Source organism: Sylvia atricapilla, chromosome 3 (assembly GCF_009819655.1).
Source record: "Sylvia atricapilla isolate bSylAtr1 chromosome 3, bSylAtr1.pri, whole genome shotgun sequence".
Lineage (NCBI taxonomy): Eukaryota > Metazoa > Chordata > Aves > Passeriformes > Sylviidae > Sylvia > Sylvia atricapilla.
In genome coordinates, this window is record NC_089142.1 from 273,755 (window position 1) to 288,588 (window position 14,834).

The window sequence follows — 14,834 nt, forward strand, 5'->3', positions numbered from 1 at the left end:
TGGGGTGGTGGACTGACTTCGGTGTGGGGTAGGCAGGTCCTGTCCTGTGTGGAGTGGTTGTTTAAGTGGAGTGAATGTCACTTGTCTCCTGTCACCCACCCACACTCTGTCTGCTGCTGCTGGCTCCCACAGACTCTGCTCTTCCTCTCCTTGCTGCTGCAGTCCTGGAGCCCTGCTCCCACGGTCTGGTGCTGCTCCTGCTCCCTGGGGAGCCGTGGCCCTGCTGAGGGCCAGGTCTGGCAGGGATGGGACCGAGGGGGACGCAGTGACCCGCTTGCCCTTTCTTTCCATCTCTGGTCGCCGCCTCTGCCTGCAGCTGCATGGGCTCTGCCTCACTCCCTAAATATAGACAGGGTGCCAGGGTGAGTGAGGATGGGGTGTCCTGGCACCGGCCCCTCCACCCTGCTGCTCGAGGGGGCTGGCACTGGACCCCAGCGTCCCCCAGCCCTGCTGCCTGCAGAGGGGGCACACGCCCCTCCACATGACCGCCAGCCCTGCAGGCCCTGCTCCAGCCAGCCCTGCTCCCCCGGAACCTCGGCTGCTCCTGCTCCCCAGGCACGGGATCAGCGGGTCCCGAACCTCCGTGGGTCCCCGGGAATCAGCCGGTCCCGGGACCGGCCGGTCCGAGGGGTGGGCTGGAGCGGTGACTCAGTGTCACCCGACGCCGCCGACAGCTGCGGCCCCCGGCGGGGCGGGGGCGGCTAAAATTAGCGCCGGGGGCCGGCGCCGGGGCCGAAACAAAGCGGGCACCGGGAGCCCGGAGCGGAGCCGCGGGACAGAGCCGGGTCGGGCCGGGCCAGCACCGCGGCCATGAACTTCGCGGTGGGGCTGAAGCCGCTTCTGGCGGAGGCGCGAAGCATGGAGAGCCTGGAGAAGCAGCTCATCTGCCCCATCTGCCTGGAGATGTTCACCAAGCCCGTGGTCATCCTGCCCTGCCAGCACAACCTCTGCCGCAAGTGCGCCAACGACGTTTTCCAGGTGGGACCTGCGGTGGGGCGGGGGGGGCACCGGGACCTGCGTTCCTAGGACCCCAGCCCGGCGGGTGGGGGCCCCGTTATCCCTGGAGCCCCGGGCGGCGAGGCGGAGGGGCGGGCGGCACCAGGAACACCGGGATCCTCCTTACGGGGGGCTGGTCTGGCACCGGCCCCGGGAATCCCGGCTCCGGGACCGGCCGCTGGGGCCTCCGGCTGGGCTGCGCTCGGTGCCGCTCCCGGCTGCCGGGGATGGTGGGCGAGCGGCACGGGCCGTGTCCGTGTCCTTGTTTGTGTCCACACTTGTGTCCCTGCTCTCTCCCATCTCCATCTCTGTCTCCGTGCCCGGCTCCGTGCCGGGGGCTGTGGGGCGCAGATCCGCGGGGGCGGGGGGTGCCGGGGCTGCCGGGGCTGCCGGGCGTACCGGGGCTGCCGGGGGTGCGGGGTGCCGCCGCCGTGACCCCTCGTGTCCCCCCCAGGCCTCCAACCCGCTGTGGCAGTCACGGGGCTCCAGCGCCGTGCCGTCGGGCGGCCGGTTCCGGTGCCCGTCGTGCCGGCACGAGGTGGTGCTGGACCGGCACGGGGTGTACGGATTGCAGCGGAACCTGCTCGTGGAGAACATCATCGACATCTACAAGCAGGAGTCGGCCCGGTCCGGAGCGGCGGGGACCCCGGGGCGGGGGGGTGGCAGCGAGCCCACGGAGAGGGCCGGGGGTGGGGTCCCAGCAGGAACTGGGGAATCATGGGGCACCTACAGCGGCGGGGAAAATCCCCTGGGGCTGCGGTTGTCTCCAGGGCCAGAGATGTATTTCTGGTGCCAGGAATGTCCCTGGGAGGGTCAAAGGGTCCCTGGGAGCCAGGGGTGTCTCTGGGGCTGGGCAGGTCCCGGGGCTGGTGCTGTCTCTGGGGGCCAGGGTGTCTATGTGACACCCCCAAAACCCCGTGTAGACCCCTTCACGCCAAGGCTGAGCAGCACCTCATGTGTGAGGAGCACGAGGACGAGCGCATCAACATCTACTGCCTGCGCTGCGAGGCGCCCACCTGCTCCCTCTGCAAGGTCTTCGGGGCACACAAGGACTGCGAGGTGGCCCCGCTGCCCGCCGTCTACCAGCGCCAGAAGGTGGGGGGCCCCTGGGGTCCGGGGGGGCCCGGGGTACCCACACAGCCACCGTCACCCCTCTGCCCTCTGCTCCCAGAGCGAGCTCAGCGACGGCATTGCCATGCTGGTGGCCGGGAACGACCGGATCCAGGCCATCATCACGCAGATGGAGGAGATCTGCCACACCATCGAGGTGGGGACTGGGGGCGCTGGGGCTGTGCCGGGGGGACACGGGGCAGCCCCTGACTCCCGTCCCGCAGGAGAACGGCCGGCGGCAGAAGCAGCACCTGGGGCTGCGGTTCGACGCCCTCTACGGCATCCTGGAGGAGCGCAAGAAGGAGCTGCTGCAGAGCATCGCGGCCGAGCAGGAGGCCAAGCTGCAGCGGGTCCGGGGGCTCATCCGCCAGTACGGAGACCACCTGGAGGCCTCCTCCAAACTGGTGGAGTCAGCCATCCAGGCCATGGAGGAGCCCCAGATGGCCGTGTACCTGCAGGTCCTGCCGGGAGAACAGGGAGACAAGGGCACATAGGGGTGGGGGCTGCCCCGGGGGCTGTGTGGTAGTGCCGTGGTTCCCTGAGGGGCTGCCTCACAGGTCTATACAGGGGGCTGTGCTCATCCCAGATGATCTGTGGATGCCCCTGGGATGTGCAGGGGTGGGCCTGTGGTGGTGGTGATGTCTGGGAGACACTCATCCCCCCCTTGCTTTCCTTCACAGCACTCCAAGGAACTCCTGAAAAAGTGAGTGGGGAGCATGGGGGGCAAAGGGGCTGGTGGCCCTGTGGGTGCTGGCCCTGCAGCTCTCAGGGTGTCTCTGCCCTGCAGGATCACAGACATGTCCAAGGCATCGATGAGCAGCCGCCCTGAGCCCGGCTATGAGAACATGGACCACTTCTCCATCAACGTGGACTACGTGGCTGAGATGCTGAGGACCATCGAGTTCCAGACAGGTGCCTGCACTGGGGAAATTGCTGCTGTCCCCAGGGGGCACTGGGACTGCCCTCAGACAAGGAGAGCCCCCCATCCAACATGCCCTGTGTCCCACTGTGGGGGTCCCACACAGTACTGGGGAGGTGACCCCCACCTGTAGCACCCCCAGGGGACCCTGGAGGGTCACTCCTGCCCCAGGCTCTCCCTGGTTCCCACACTGGGCTGGTCACATTCCTCCTGGGAATATCCTGGAGTGCCCGCTTGGTCACCTCCCTCCTGGCATGTCCTGGTGTGTTCCCGTGATGGGGAGGGTCCCACCTGAGCTGTGCCCTGCCCACAGAGCCCCTGGGTGAGGATGAGGGTGATGGACCTGGGGAGGGCAGTGAGGCTGCAGTGGAGGAGGACCGGCTGGACAGCCTGGAGGTGCCTGAAGCTGCTGAAGGTGAGTGGACCATGACTGCCCAGTGCCATGTCCAGTGCCATGCCTGACTGAGCACGGCTCCTTCAGGGTGCCAGCATCTCCATCTTGTTCCCTCTTTCCCTCTGCAGATGTGGGGCCGAGGCAGAAGCCAGCGAGTTCTCCCCATGGTGAGACCCTCGTGGGTGCTGTGGGGCAGGGGAGACACCTCCTGGGAATGGGGATGGGGATGGGAAGGTCACTCCCCAGGCTCCCCCCAGCCATCCCTGTCTCCTGCGGCAGGGAGTGGGAAGGGGGTCCCGGGGCTGAGGCTGCAGCTGCTTTTCTGCCCAGGTCAGCACTGAAGTGAAGCCGTGGGGTAGCGCTGGCCTGCCCTCAGCTATGGCTGTCCCTGTCACATCCGGCTGTCTCTGTCACCCCCGCCCCGGCTATGGCCATCGCTGGCACTCTCAGGCGAGCTCCATCTCCGCTGCTGGAATTCCCCAAAGGGGCGCTGCCCCTCTGCGACATTAAAAGTGTGTGAGGACACGTTCTCCCGCGTGGTGCGTGGGGGGCTTGCCGCAGAGCAGCTCCGCAGGGATAAATCCCTTCACAGGGTCTATCCAGCGCAGCCCCTGCCCCGTCACCCCAGCCGTGTCCCCAGGGCCCCAGGGGGGTGCTGAGAGCCCAGAACCCCGTGAGTGGGGCTCTGCCGGCCGCCCCCGGCCCCCGCAGGGCCCGCGGACCCTCCGGTGTCCCCATCCCCGGGCGGAGCCGGCGGCAGCGCCGTCCCCGGGGCGCTGGGAGCAAACAGCGCCGGGATGAGCTGGCTGAGTACACACACGGCCACATCAGGCCGGGCCGTGTCCCCAGCCCGGGCCGTCCCCCGGGACCCCGCGGCTGCGTCACCGCCCGCTGCGGTCTCCATGGCGGCGCGGCCAGTGATGCACACGGCCGGGCTCCTCCGCCCCGACGGCTCCCTGGGGCCGGGCTCCGGGGGGACGTCCCCGCTGCCACACCCCGCCCAGCCAGGGGACAGCACGGGCTGAGCCCTGCGGAGCCCCCGGCAGACCGCGACAGCCCCTCCGGCAAGGTCCCGGAGCGCGGGTGACAGACGGGAGGGACATCTCTGCTCTCTGTGTCCCCGGGCCGTCACTCCGAGCAGAGGACGGGAGGGACATCTCTGCTCTCTGTGTCCCCGGGCCGTCACTCCCAGCAGAGGACGGGAGGGACATCTCTGCTCCCTGTGTCCCCGGGCCGTCACTCCAAGCAGAGGACGGGAGGGACATCTCTGCTCTCTGTGTCCCCGGGCCGTCACTCCAAGCAGAGGACGGGAGGGACATCTCTGCTCTCTGTGTCCCCGGGCCGTCACTCCGAGCAGAGGACGGGAGGGACATCTCTGCTCTCTGTGTCCCCGGGCCGTCACTCCAAGCAGAGGACGGGAGGGACATCTCTGCTCTCTGTGTCCTCGGGCCGTCACTCCCAGCAGAGGACGGGAGGGACATCTCTGCTCTCTGTGTCCTCGGGCCGTCACTCCCAGCAGAGGACCAAGCCCGGGGACCAAGCTGCTCCCTGCCGCCGTCTGCTCCTTCTCACACCAGAAACGTGCCTGGCAGGGTTTGGGTGATGCCTGGGAGTATGAGGGGCTGTGGCTGCTCCGTGCCTGCACCTGACATTCGTGGATGCAGCGTTTGCCTTTTCCCCACTCCTCAGGGATGTTCCCTTGTTGCCATCACCCCCCAGAGGTGACTGAGAGGGACTCAAGCACCCAGCAGCCCCTCAGCTGCGTGCCGTGGGTGCCACCTCACTGCTTGAGATGCCTCAGGAGAGCCCCACCTCAGTTCTCTTCTGTTTTGGGCAATTTTCTTCCTTGTGCTTTGTGTCCAGATGCTCATCACCTGCTCTCCCAAAGCAGCCTGTCCTCTGGGCAGCCCCCTGGAATTTTGCCTCTGCTTGTCCAGTTAAATTAGACCCCCACGGGAGGGTTCAGGAAGAGGTGATCTGTGCACTGAACATGGATTCTAGCACACAGCCTGCTCCAGCTGCTGTTGGAGGGGGTCTCCAAGAAGCATCACTCTTTCTCTTTATTCTTCTCCGTAACAGTGCTTCCAAAGGCCTTTGTCTCCATAGAGAGTTCACATTCCCAAAGAATATCTTTTCACTTTCCCCCACAAAGGCAGGTGGGTTGTCCACTTACTGCCATCACTCGCCCAGCTCTGTGTCACATTCGTGGGATTTTGTCCATTTTACTGGGTTTATATCGGGTTTGTGTGGCAAGGTTTTGGTAGTGGCAACCTCTATGAGAAGCTTCCCCCATGTCCAAGAGAGGCAAAGCCAGCTGGCTCCAGGATGAACCTGCAGCTGGCCGAGGCAGAGTCCATCAGTGATGGCAGTAACACCTCAGGGATAATGTATTTAAGGAGGAAAAAAAGTTCTTGTGTAGAGGTAATTGCAGCCAGAGAGGAGGGACATGAGAGCAGCAGCCCTGGAGCTCTCAGGTCGGTGCAGAAGGAAGGAGAGGAGGTGCTCCAAGTGCTGGAGCAAGGATTCCCCTGCAGTCTGTGGGTGCCCAGGGGTAGCAGAAACCCACCTGCAGGCCCTGGAGGAGCCCAGGGGGGTGCCCAGAGCAGGTGGGTGCCCAAAGGAGTCCGTGACCCCGTGGGAAGCCCATGGTGGGGCAGGGTCCTGGCAGTCGCCTCTGGACCCGTGGGGAGAGGAGCCCATGCTGGAGCAGGTTTGTTGGCAGGACCTGTGACCCTGGGGGAGCTCAGACTGGAACTGGAGCAGCCCCTGAGGGACTGTCCCCATGGAAGGGACACTGTGGAGCAGCCGGTGAAGAGCCCCAGCCCTCGGGAAGGAGTCTGGGGTGTCCAGCCCTCAGACAAGCAGAGCCCCCCTCACCACATGCCCTGGGTGGGAACCCCACACAGTGTTGGGATTGACTCCCACCTGCAGCTGGCTTGGGCTCTCTTGGACATGGGGAAGCTTCTGGCAGCTCCTCACAGAGGTTGCCACTACCAAAACCTTGCCACACAAACCCAATAAAATGGACAAAATCCCATGAATGGGACACAGAGTTGGGTGAGTGATGGCAGTAAGTGGACAACCCACCCGCCTTTGTGGGGGAAAGGGAAAACTCACTCTTTAGGAATGCGCCCCCTATGGAGAAAAAGGCCTTTGGAAACACTTATGGAGACTGTATTCCCCATTCCTGTCTTACTGTACTGGAAGGGAAGAGGTGGAGTATCAGGAATAAAGCTCCTGGGATGGAGGCAGAGGTGAGGGGAAGGTGTTCTTAGAATTTGCTTTACTTCTTGGTGCCCTGCTCTGATTTGATTGGTAATAAATTAAACTAATTTTCCCAAATCCAGTCTGCTTTGCCCATGACAGTAATCAGTGAGCTTTCTCTGCCCTTATTCTGAGCCACGAGCTTTTCTCATATTTTCTCTTCCCTGTCCAAGTGAGGGGGCAGCGATGGAGCAGCTTTGGAGGGCACCTGGTGTCCAGCCATGGTCGATCCATCACACATATAATGCCAATTACCTTCCTCCTGGCTTATGGTAAACCCCATGGAAAATCCTCACAGGGTTTTGGGACTTAAGGAGCAACATCAGATTTAAACCTAAGATTAAGATTCCCCAATCCAAGGGGCCCTTCACTGACTGTGACGCTGGGAAACCCAGCAGTTTTACTGCTGGAGTGTGAATTTTCCTGAATGACTGGACAAACTGCAAAGTAACAACGTATTATATAAGTACTTCACTTGCAAAATTAATTTACATGAACAGATTAAAAAATGAAAGAACACAGCTCTATGTCCTCAATCAGCTGGAACTCTAGTTTTCCTGTTTGGTGTGAATTCCATGTGTCTGTCCAGACTTGGGGACCCTTTCCTCACCTGCAATGGGTTCAGGAGTTGATTCCTGTATTCTTACCACGGTTGGGAATGTGCCTTCCCCCCTTCCATGTTCAACCACTGACCACTTCTCCAGACTGAAAAGACTGCCCAGGGGTACCCAAGGGAAGGGTAGGGCCCCTGATTCAAAAAACCTGTGAATGAAGAGAAAGGCTGCAAAAGAGAAATTAAATATTTCTTTGGCTCTGTTTGTCACCTCATACACACCTGATTTCTGTGTGTGATTACCAGGTTTTGCCTCCCAGTACAGTATTTCCTAAGTGCTCATTCCTGTTTTGACCCTGGGACTGACACAAACTCTTCTAAGAGCCAAAGGTGATGCTCCACTCGAGCCTTTTGTTGTCACTTGGATATTTGCCTCTTTGCCGTCTGATTTGTCTTTCTGTCTTCCTGCTGCACTGTGGGATCCATGAGGTGGGCAGCTCCCAAATAGACTGAAAATCTGGACACTTCCTGCACCATTTCTGCTATAAAGCAGTATTCATTCTGCAGAAATTCCTCCTGGGACACTCAATCCGGGTGTTGTTTCTTTTAAGAAACCCAAATCACTTCTCTACTCTCTGCTTGGTGCAACTGGGGAGAGCCCTGGTACTTCCCTGGTGTGGGAAATAAACTCTCCAACCAATTTGCTAGGTGAGAAAGTTTACATTGCTCAACTAGGAGTGCTGGATGCACGGGAAATTCTCCTCAAAGCTGCATGCCCAGTAACCCACCAGACCAGGTTATATTCCTGAAACCAACCCATAACCATCACATTTCCTGAACACAAGCAAATACGCTAATCGTTTCTGAGGACTTCTTTTGTTGTGGTTCCAGATCTTCTGATGAATCTTTTCTCTCTGAAAGTGTTTAAAATACGTGGTCGGGTCATAAGGTACTTCTCCTGTCATTCTTTGTTCTGACACACAATCCCTGTTCTCAAAACCAAGACATTGGCTAGTACATGTTAATCACTAATTAAAGTAAATAAGGAAGCATTACCTGGTCCAAGACTCAGTCACAGACAACTGTCTTTCCTAACAATCCTGATTTGACTTGTATTGGTCTGTAAACAGGTTTGGTACTTTTTAATGATGCTTTTTCAGATACCAGTTATTTTTATGCTCAAAACTTGAGGTTTCAATGCTTCTGCCAGAGGCACTATTTCCCAGTGAGTTCCCCTGTGTTGCTCCTCTGCCATCTTCCTCAGAAGGCGTTGGGGAATTATTTGCTGTTTGCTGGATACAATCCACCATCCTTCATGGCTGTTTTCAGGATCTAAATTTGCCACTTTCTCTGTCAGCCAGGCCATGTCCAGTGTTGGCTGGGGTTTCCTCTGAGTGGATGAGCTTTGCAATGCATTATTGCCACCTTTGGAGGTGGCTGCACGCCCTCTAACAGCCCCTGTGCTACATGTCCATGTCTCCCTTGGAGGCTCACAGCCCTCTCTCTCTTCCCAAGTGGCTCCACAGGCGAGGGACACTCCAACAGCAAATTTTGAGCCAGTCCATATATTCCCAGTCCTGTTGTGTGAGAGCTGCAATGTCAGTGACATTGTCACTGACGATCTGTCAGTGCAGTCAGCTCTGTTTCTGAGCCCCTGTGCTGGGGTCAGAGCTCTGTCACCTCGTGCTGAGGTGGCACTGCAGTTATCCTGGTTTTCAGATCCCACCTTTCACAGAGCTGCTCCCATCCACGGGGAGTTTCCCACCAGCTTCCAGAGGAGCGTCCTGTAGAGCTTCTTGACTGGAGCACCTCTGTTCCCTGGTGGATTCTGCATCCCAAGCCCATCCTGCATTCTCCACTTCCTCTAAGATTTCTGCTTCAGGTTCAGGATTCTGGAACAGATGGACTTGGGTCTCCAAGGTCTTTTCTTCAGGCATGTGAACTGTTTGGTAACTCCAGCCAACCAGAAAAGTGGCTGATGGATACCAGTAAATGCTTGCATTAATTACAGCTGGGTGATCTGTAAAATCTATTTGCCAATGTTTCTCGGGGCTTATTCCTTGCTTTGTGCTTCCTCACTGTATTTTCATTCTTATTTTTGGACGATTAACACAGCAAAGGATAATTTTTGAACTACTCTGCTAAACTTTGCCTCCTGCAACCAAAGGGTTTTTTGCTAAAGCAGTGATTCCTCTGTTCCTCTGTGTGTGTCCCTTGAAGCAGCCCTTTAAGTTGGATTACCATTATCTCCAAGAGCTGCTTCCAGGTGTTTTCCACCACCCTTCTTTATTTTCAGTACAGTTAAACGGTTCCATTCCTTGTTTCTCTCCTTTGGTTTAATTTGTTGGAGATGAATCTACACAGGTTTGTGGAATCAAAGCTCCTTCACAACTTGGTTTCCTCAATGCAGCTTCTTCCACTGCTGGATCTGCTCTTCTATTTCCCTTTACAATATTTGGATTCTTTTTCTGGGGGGTTGTGTAATGTATTACTGTGATGTTCTTTGATTGAAGAGCTGCTTTCTGTATCTTTGGAATTTCAACTACATACTTTTCTGAACTCCCCTGTGAGGTAAAACTCCTCACTCTTCCCAAACTGCTCCATGAGCGTGGACTGTGCCAAAGGCATGTTCTGAGTCTGTATAAATATTGACTTCTCAGTTCAATGCCAAGGCCCAGGTGGGAGCTCCCAGTTTGGTTTTCTGGGAAGAGCAGTGGGTTGTTTTCCAACAGCCCCATGGCAGTGACCACAGTGTGCCCAGACTTCCCATCTCCACTCCCCACGTCACCCATCTGTCAGGAAAGACCTGCAGAGGTGGCACAGCAAACCCCTCCCCAGCCATGGCAGAGGACACTCCGGTGTGCAGAGGAAGTCATGAGGTGGTTCTGTGTTCCCAGTCCAGAATTCCAGGGGATGTGAAATGGTCTCAGGGATTACCTGCTCCTGAGGAATTTCCTCCCTGTTGTTGCTTAAAGGTTCTTCAGGGTAACTACAGAATTAACTGCTCCATCATCCCCTGGAAAATCCATTGCTTCATTCCCCAGTTTAACTGGGAGCAAAGGATTGCCCAGGGGAATAGGAGACGCCTCTGCTCCCCTTCAGATTTCTGCATCTCCTGATTTTCCTTCTGTCTATTTGTAAGTCAGGGAGGCTCCTCTTCCCAGTGCCCTTCCTGTCTGCAATGGGCACCCTGATAGTTCTGGAGGGGTGTTAATCCACATCCTCATCCCTGGAATTGCTTGCCCCTGACGATGGATTCAGTGATTTCTCTTGGCTCTTCTCCTCCTTTTCTCCCTCTTCCCTGTCCTTACAGGCATCACTCGGGAAATAACCATCCCCTCTACTTCTTCTCTATTCTGGAGTTTCTTTCTAACACCAGGTGCCAGCTGCCCAGCACAAATCCTGTCAAAGAGCATCCTGTTTCCTTCCCTTGCTGGACCTGCTTCCATCCGTTTGGGAGCCACTTCACACAATGTTTCATACTGTTGTGGTTTAAAAACAAACCAAGTAAGAGGCTCTAAGTCAGAAATAAAATTTAATGAGAAGAAAAGGAAAAAATAAAATAGAATAAAATAAAATAAATACAAAAAAAGAGAAAAACCACTGACAGAGTCAGAATACAACCTGATCAGGGTGATGGAAACAGTCCAGACGAGGTGGTCTTCTTGAAACAGAAATCTTGTAGAAAGGTCTGGTAGCTCCGGTTCTCTGGGAATCCAGTGGGTGAGGGCTGCTTCTACTGTCCCAAATCCCAGCTTATATCTAGGTGAGAATGCTTGGCTCTTCCCCATGGGCGGAGCATCTCACAATGGGATGATGAGTCATGGAAGAGAGCCTTAATGGCCCATTAAAGAGAGAGATAACGCCCGGAGGGAGTTATCTCTGAGTCATGCAAAAGGCATTGATGGGCCATTAACTGAAGATGGTGATAGAATACACCCTAAACTACAACCCAGGACACATACAAAGCCAATGGAGACTCCTTTGCTCCCTCTTCCCTTCACACAACCTGGCAAGGTGTTTCAGTTTCTCCACGTCCTCTTAGAATCCCAATAAAATAATTTTCTAATAAAACTTCAGTGAATCTCAGCACTCTGATTGACACCCCACTCTAGGTCATTCTTAGGATGAAATTTGTGAGGCTTTGGGATGCCATGAACCTTTTGAGCTAATCCTGTTTTCCTAACTCCTTCTTCTCAAGGTCTTTCTAAACTTCCCTCCATTCCTCAAGGGGAAACAAATATCCCAGGAGAGGCTGGGTGTGCTCCTGGTTTGGATTATGAGTTGGCATCATGGTTTTAATCACACTACACATTCCATCAGGATTTCTCTGAGGTGACCCTGCTCACTGCTTCTGCAAGTCTGAAGTATGACCAGCACCTGCAGATCCACTGCCTCTCCCTCAGGTCCATCTGCTGCCCTAAATGTGCTCTAATAGCCACTTACCTTTCTCCTGATCCTCCTGGAAATGGGATCCATTTAATCCCCAGATTCACTGCCCACCTCCAGCTTCTCATCTTCTCATCCCATATGGTAAATATCTTTCCTCTTATCCTCTTTTCTTCATTTCTCAAATAATGCATTCTATTTTGACACTTTTGAATTTACTAAACCACGTTTTTTCTTACTTTATTAATTATCTCCTAAAGTGAAAACCAGGTCTACATCAGGGACTTCATCCCATTTATTTTGCCTCCTCCAAAGTAACATTAGCTGTAAAATTGTATTCTATTTTAAAGTATTGTTGTTTTCTGGCCTTTTTTCACCATCATCTAATTCAGAATGAGGCAACCATTGACTGCAACATCTTTTCAATTTACCTCGAGTCATAGGGTCACCCTAACTCTTCAGGAGGCATCCTAGAGAAGAGCAAAGTGGAATTTCTACAGAAGCAGAGGAACCCATTTCAGCTGTGGAAATTCCAGTGTTTTATACACTATCCCAAAGCACACATCCAAATCCCAAATTTGGGATACAAGCATCACAGTCACCCTAAGACCCCAGCTCTGCATGTGAAACACGTGTGCAAACATCAAAAATCCAAGACATGCATCACCAAGCTGTAGAAACAAAATCTTTTTTTCTTCAGCTTATGCAGAGCCCAAACCCCGAGTCCTGCTTCCTGGTGATTTCCAACCAACCTCCTCACGAGGAAATACCTCTAGGACACGTTGTGCCATCGAGTCACTGGTTGTCCTGGTGTCAGGGCTGTCACCCAAGGTACCCAGGCACGAGGTTGGTGTGTGCTGGAATTCCTCCTGCCAGCCCCTTTGCCTGGAGGAGCCAGTCAGTGGGGGCAGAGGGCTCTGGATATCTCACCTGGGTCAGCAAAACCAGCTGTGTGCTTCCTGCTGGGCACTGATGGCCCACAAATCAGGGCAGGAGGGTTCTGGGTTTATTGCAGTTAGTGCAGAGCCAGGAGTGAAGGGTTTCCACAAGGCTGCTCCCTGAGCATCACAACTTTTCACTATTCATCCATTGGAGCAAAGAACCAGCATTCATTGGTTACCAATTACAGAACTCTGATATTAATTAGGACTCAAACTCCTTTTTGCTGAGTGTCTCCCCCTCCTTATGCTGCCAGGTGCAGCTCTTTCCTCCATTTGAGTTGGGGTCCATTCTGAGTAGGTGGTCAATGAGGCAGTGATTGTGACCTCCTGTTGCCAGAATTACCTTTTCCCCTGGTGCTCTTCAGGCAGCCCATTGCTCTTGGGATGTTCTTCCTTTTTCCTCAGAGGAGATCAGCCCAGCCTCTGAGGGTCATGATGTAATTACTAATCACAAGTGTCCAACGACAGCTACTGAGGGACATGAGAGACATCAAAATCCCCGGTGGTGACACTGAGTGAGGCAGGCAGCAGTGACACCCCTCCCGCGTGAATCCAGGTGACAACCGCCCACTGGCTGGGGAGGATGAAGGGAGGTGGGCAGCCCTCCCCTCCATGAAGTGTGGAGAGCTGTGGGTGCATCCTGGGGCCGCCTGGAGCAAGAAGGATGTGACACTTGGAGTCCAGGAAAGGGTCAAAGCAATGCAAAGGGACTGGAGCGTGTGCTGGGCTATTTTGGGGTACCTGTGTGTGCACTTCCCTGATGGGAGGGAAAAAGGAGGGAGCCAGGCTCTTCCCAGTGGAGCCCAGTGACAGGACCAGCAGCAACAGGCACAAACTGGCCCCCAAAGATTTGGGGGGTTTTGCACTGAGGCTGATCACACAGGGTTCCTGGAATAGGCTGCCCAGAGGGGTTGTGGTCCCTCCACAGCTGGGAAAACACCACGGCTGTGTGAGGGGCAAGAGGCCCCTGGAGCCCCCCAGCCTCAGCCCTGCTCATCAGGGTTGGCTGAGGCAGGCTGTCCAAGTCGGGGTCCCATCTGGTACAAATATCTCCCAGGAGGGATCATCCCACTACCACCCTTCCTGCCAGCATGGCCTTCCAGCTCCAGGGCACTCGTGCTCTGGGGGAATTTCTCCTTTCAAGTCCCACTGGCCACAGCCCAAGCAGCTGGAGCAGGGCCTGGAGTGGGGAATCTCCAGCCTTGAGCTGAAGGCAGCCCAGGTGAAATCTGAGGGCTGCACACCCTGCCAGTGGTATGAAGCACTGTTCTGCCTGCCCTGAGCACTGAGCTCTACTGCTGTCACCTCCCCACACTGTCCTTCCCAGGTACACCACCAAAAATAACATTTCTTCCTGTTTGAGCCCTGCCATGCCACCCTTCCAGCGGGTGTTGGGATGTTATCACAGAATTTCTGGCTGGTTCAGGTGGGAAGGGACGTCAGGTCCCGTCCACTGCCACAGGCAGGGACACCTTCCACAGACCAAGCCCGAGGTCGCAGTGAGGACCAGGGCCACCACAAGGAGGCTGAACCTCCCCCAGTTGCCTCAGAAGGCTTCATCTACATCCTCTTGGTTGAGGCCCTGAAACACGGCCCACCACAGTGCCCCCCTCCCCTCCCACACCAGCCCTGACCCCCTCAGCAGCACCGTGTGTCCCCCAGAGGTTGTTCCCCCCCGCTCCTGGGGCTCCCACAGGGGTGGTGACATCCTCCCAGAAAGGGGCTGTGTCTGTCCCCCCCCGGCTCCCAGGCTCGGCCCCTTCCTGGGGAGGGGGAGAACTGCTCCGTGCTCATGTCCCCCCCCGCGGGCAGGTGGGTGCAGCCCCCCAGTGCCCGGCTGTCCCCATCCCTCTGCCCCATTTGCTTCCTACTTCCCCCACGCCTGGGGGGCTGTGAGCATCTCATCCTCCCCGAAGGACACGGTGTGTCACCTCCTGTCCCAGAGCACGCACAGCCTCGGTCCCAGTGCTGGGGGGTTTGTGCTACTCCTGCCCAGCCCTGGCCCAGCTCATCCCCTTCCCCCGAGCCCTTTCTCCCCTTCCAGTGAGCCCTTCCCCTATTCCCAGTGAGTCTGTCCCTTCCCGGTTAACCCATTCCACCACTCCCAATTCTGTTTCCTCATTCTTCATTCCTGATGGACCATTCCCTGTTCCCGGTGAGCACGTTCCCACTCTGTCCAGTCCCTGGCCCTGCACAGCCCCAGCTGTCCCCACGCCGCACTCGCTCACGCCTCGGGTTTCCACCACGTTTTATTACAAAATCGGTGCG

The 14,834-nt window shown here is 56.5% G+C and overlaps 1 protein-coding gene across 1 annotated transcript; it reads left to right on the forward strand.

Annotated features, from left to right (window-relative positions):
* Positions 1 to 27: 27 nt before the first annotated feature.
* Positions 28 to 3,942, forward strand: TRIM54 (tripartite motif containing 54). The gene is made up of 10 exons (XM_066314511.1): positions 28 to 978; positions 1,451 to 1,623; positions 1,920 to 2,091; positions 2,168 to 2,263; positions 2,331 to 2,564; positions 2,787 to 2,809; positions 2,894 to 3,018; positions 3,339 to 3,440; positions 3,548 to 3,586; positions 3,750 to 3,942. Exons 1-10 carry the CDS (start codon positions 811 to 813, stop codon positions 3,758 to 3,760), a joined length of 1,143 nt encoding a protein of 380 aa, XP_066170608.1. The 5' UTR covers positions 28 to 810; the 3' UTR covers positions 3,761 to 3,942.
* The last annotated feature ends 10,892 nt before the right edge of the window (positions 3,943 to 14,834 follow it).

What these genes read in the sequence shown, in the direction of transcription:
- TRIM54 (XM_066314511.1), top strand. Translation starts at nt 811, where the DNA reads ATGAACTTCGCGGTGGGGCTGAAGCCGCTTCTGGCGGAGGCGCGAAGC. An exon ending in GCGCCAACGACGTTTTCCAG is followed by an intron (nt 979 to 1,450) that starts GTGGGACCTGCG and finishes TGTCCCCCCCAG; the next exon opens with GCCTCCAACCCGCTGTGGCA. An exon ending in AGATCTGCCACACCATCGAG is followed by an intron (nt 2,264 to 2,330) that starts GTGGGGACTGGG and finishes CCCGTCCCGCAG; the next exon opens with GAGAACGGCCGGCGGCAGAA.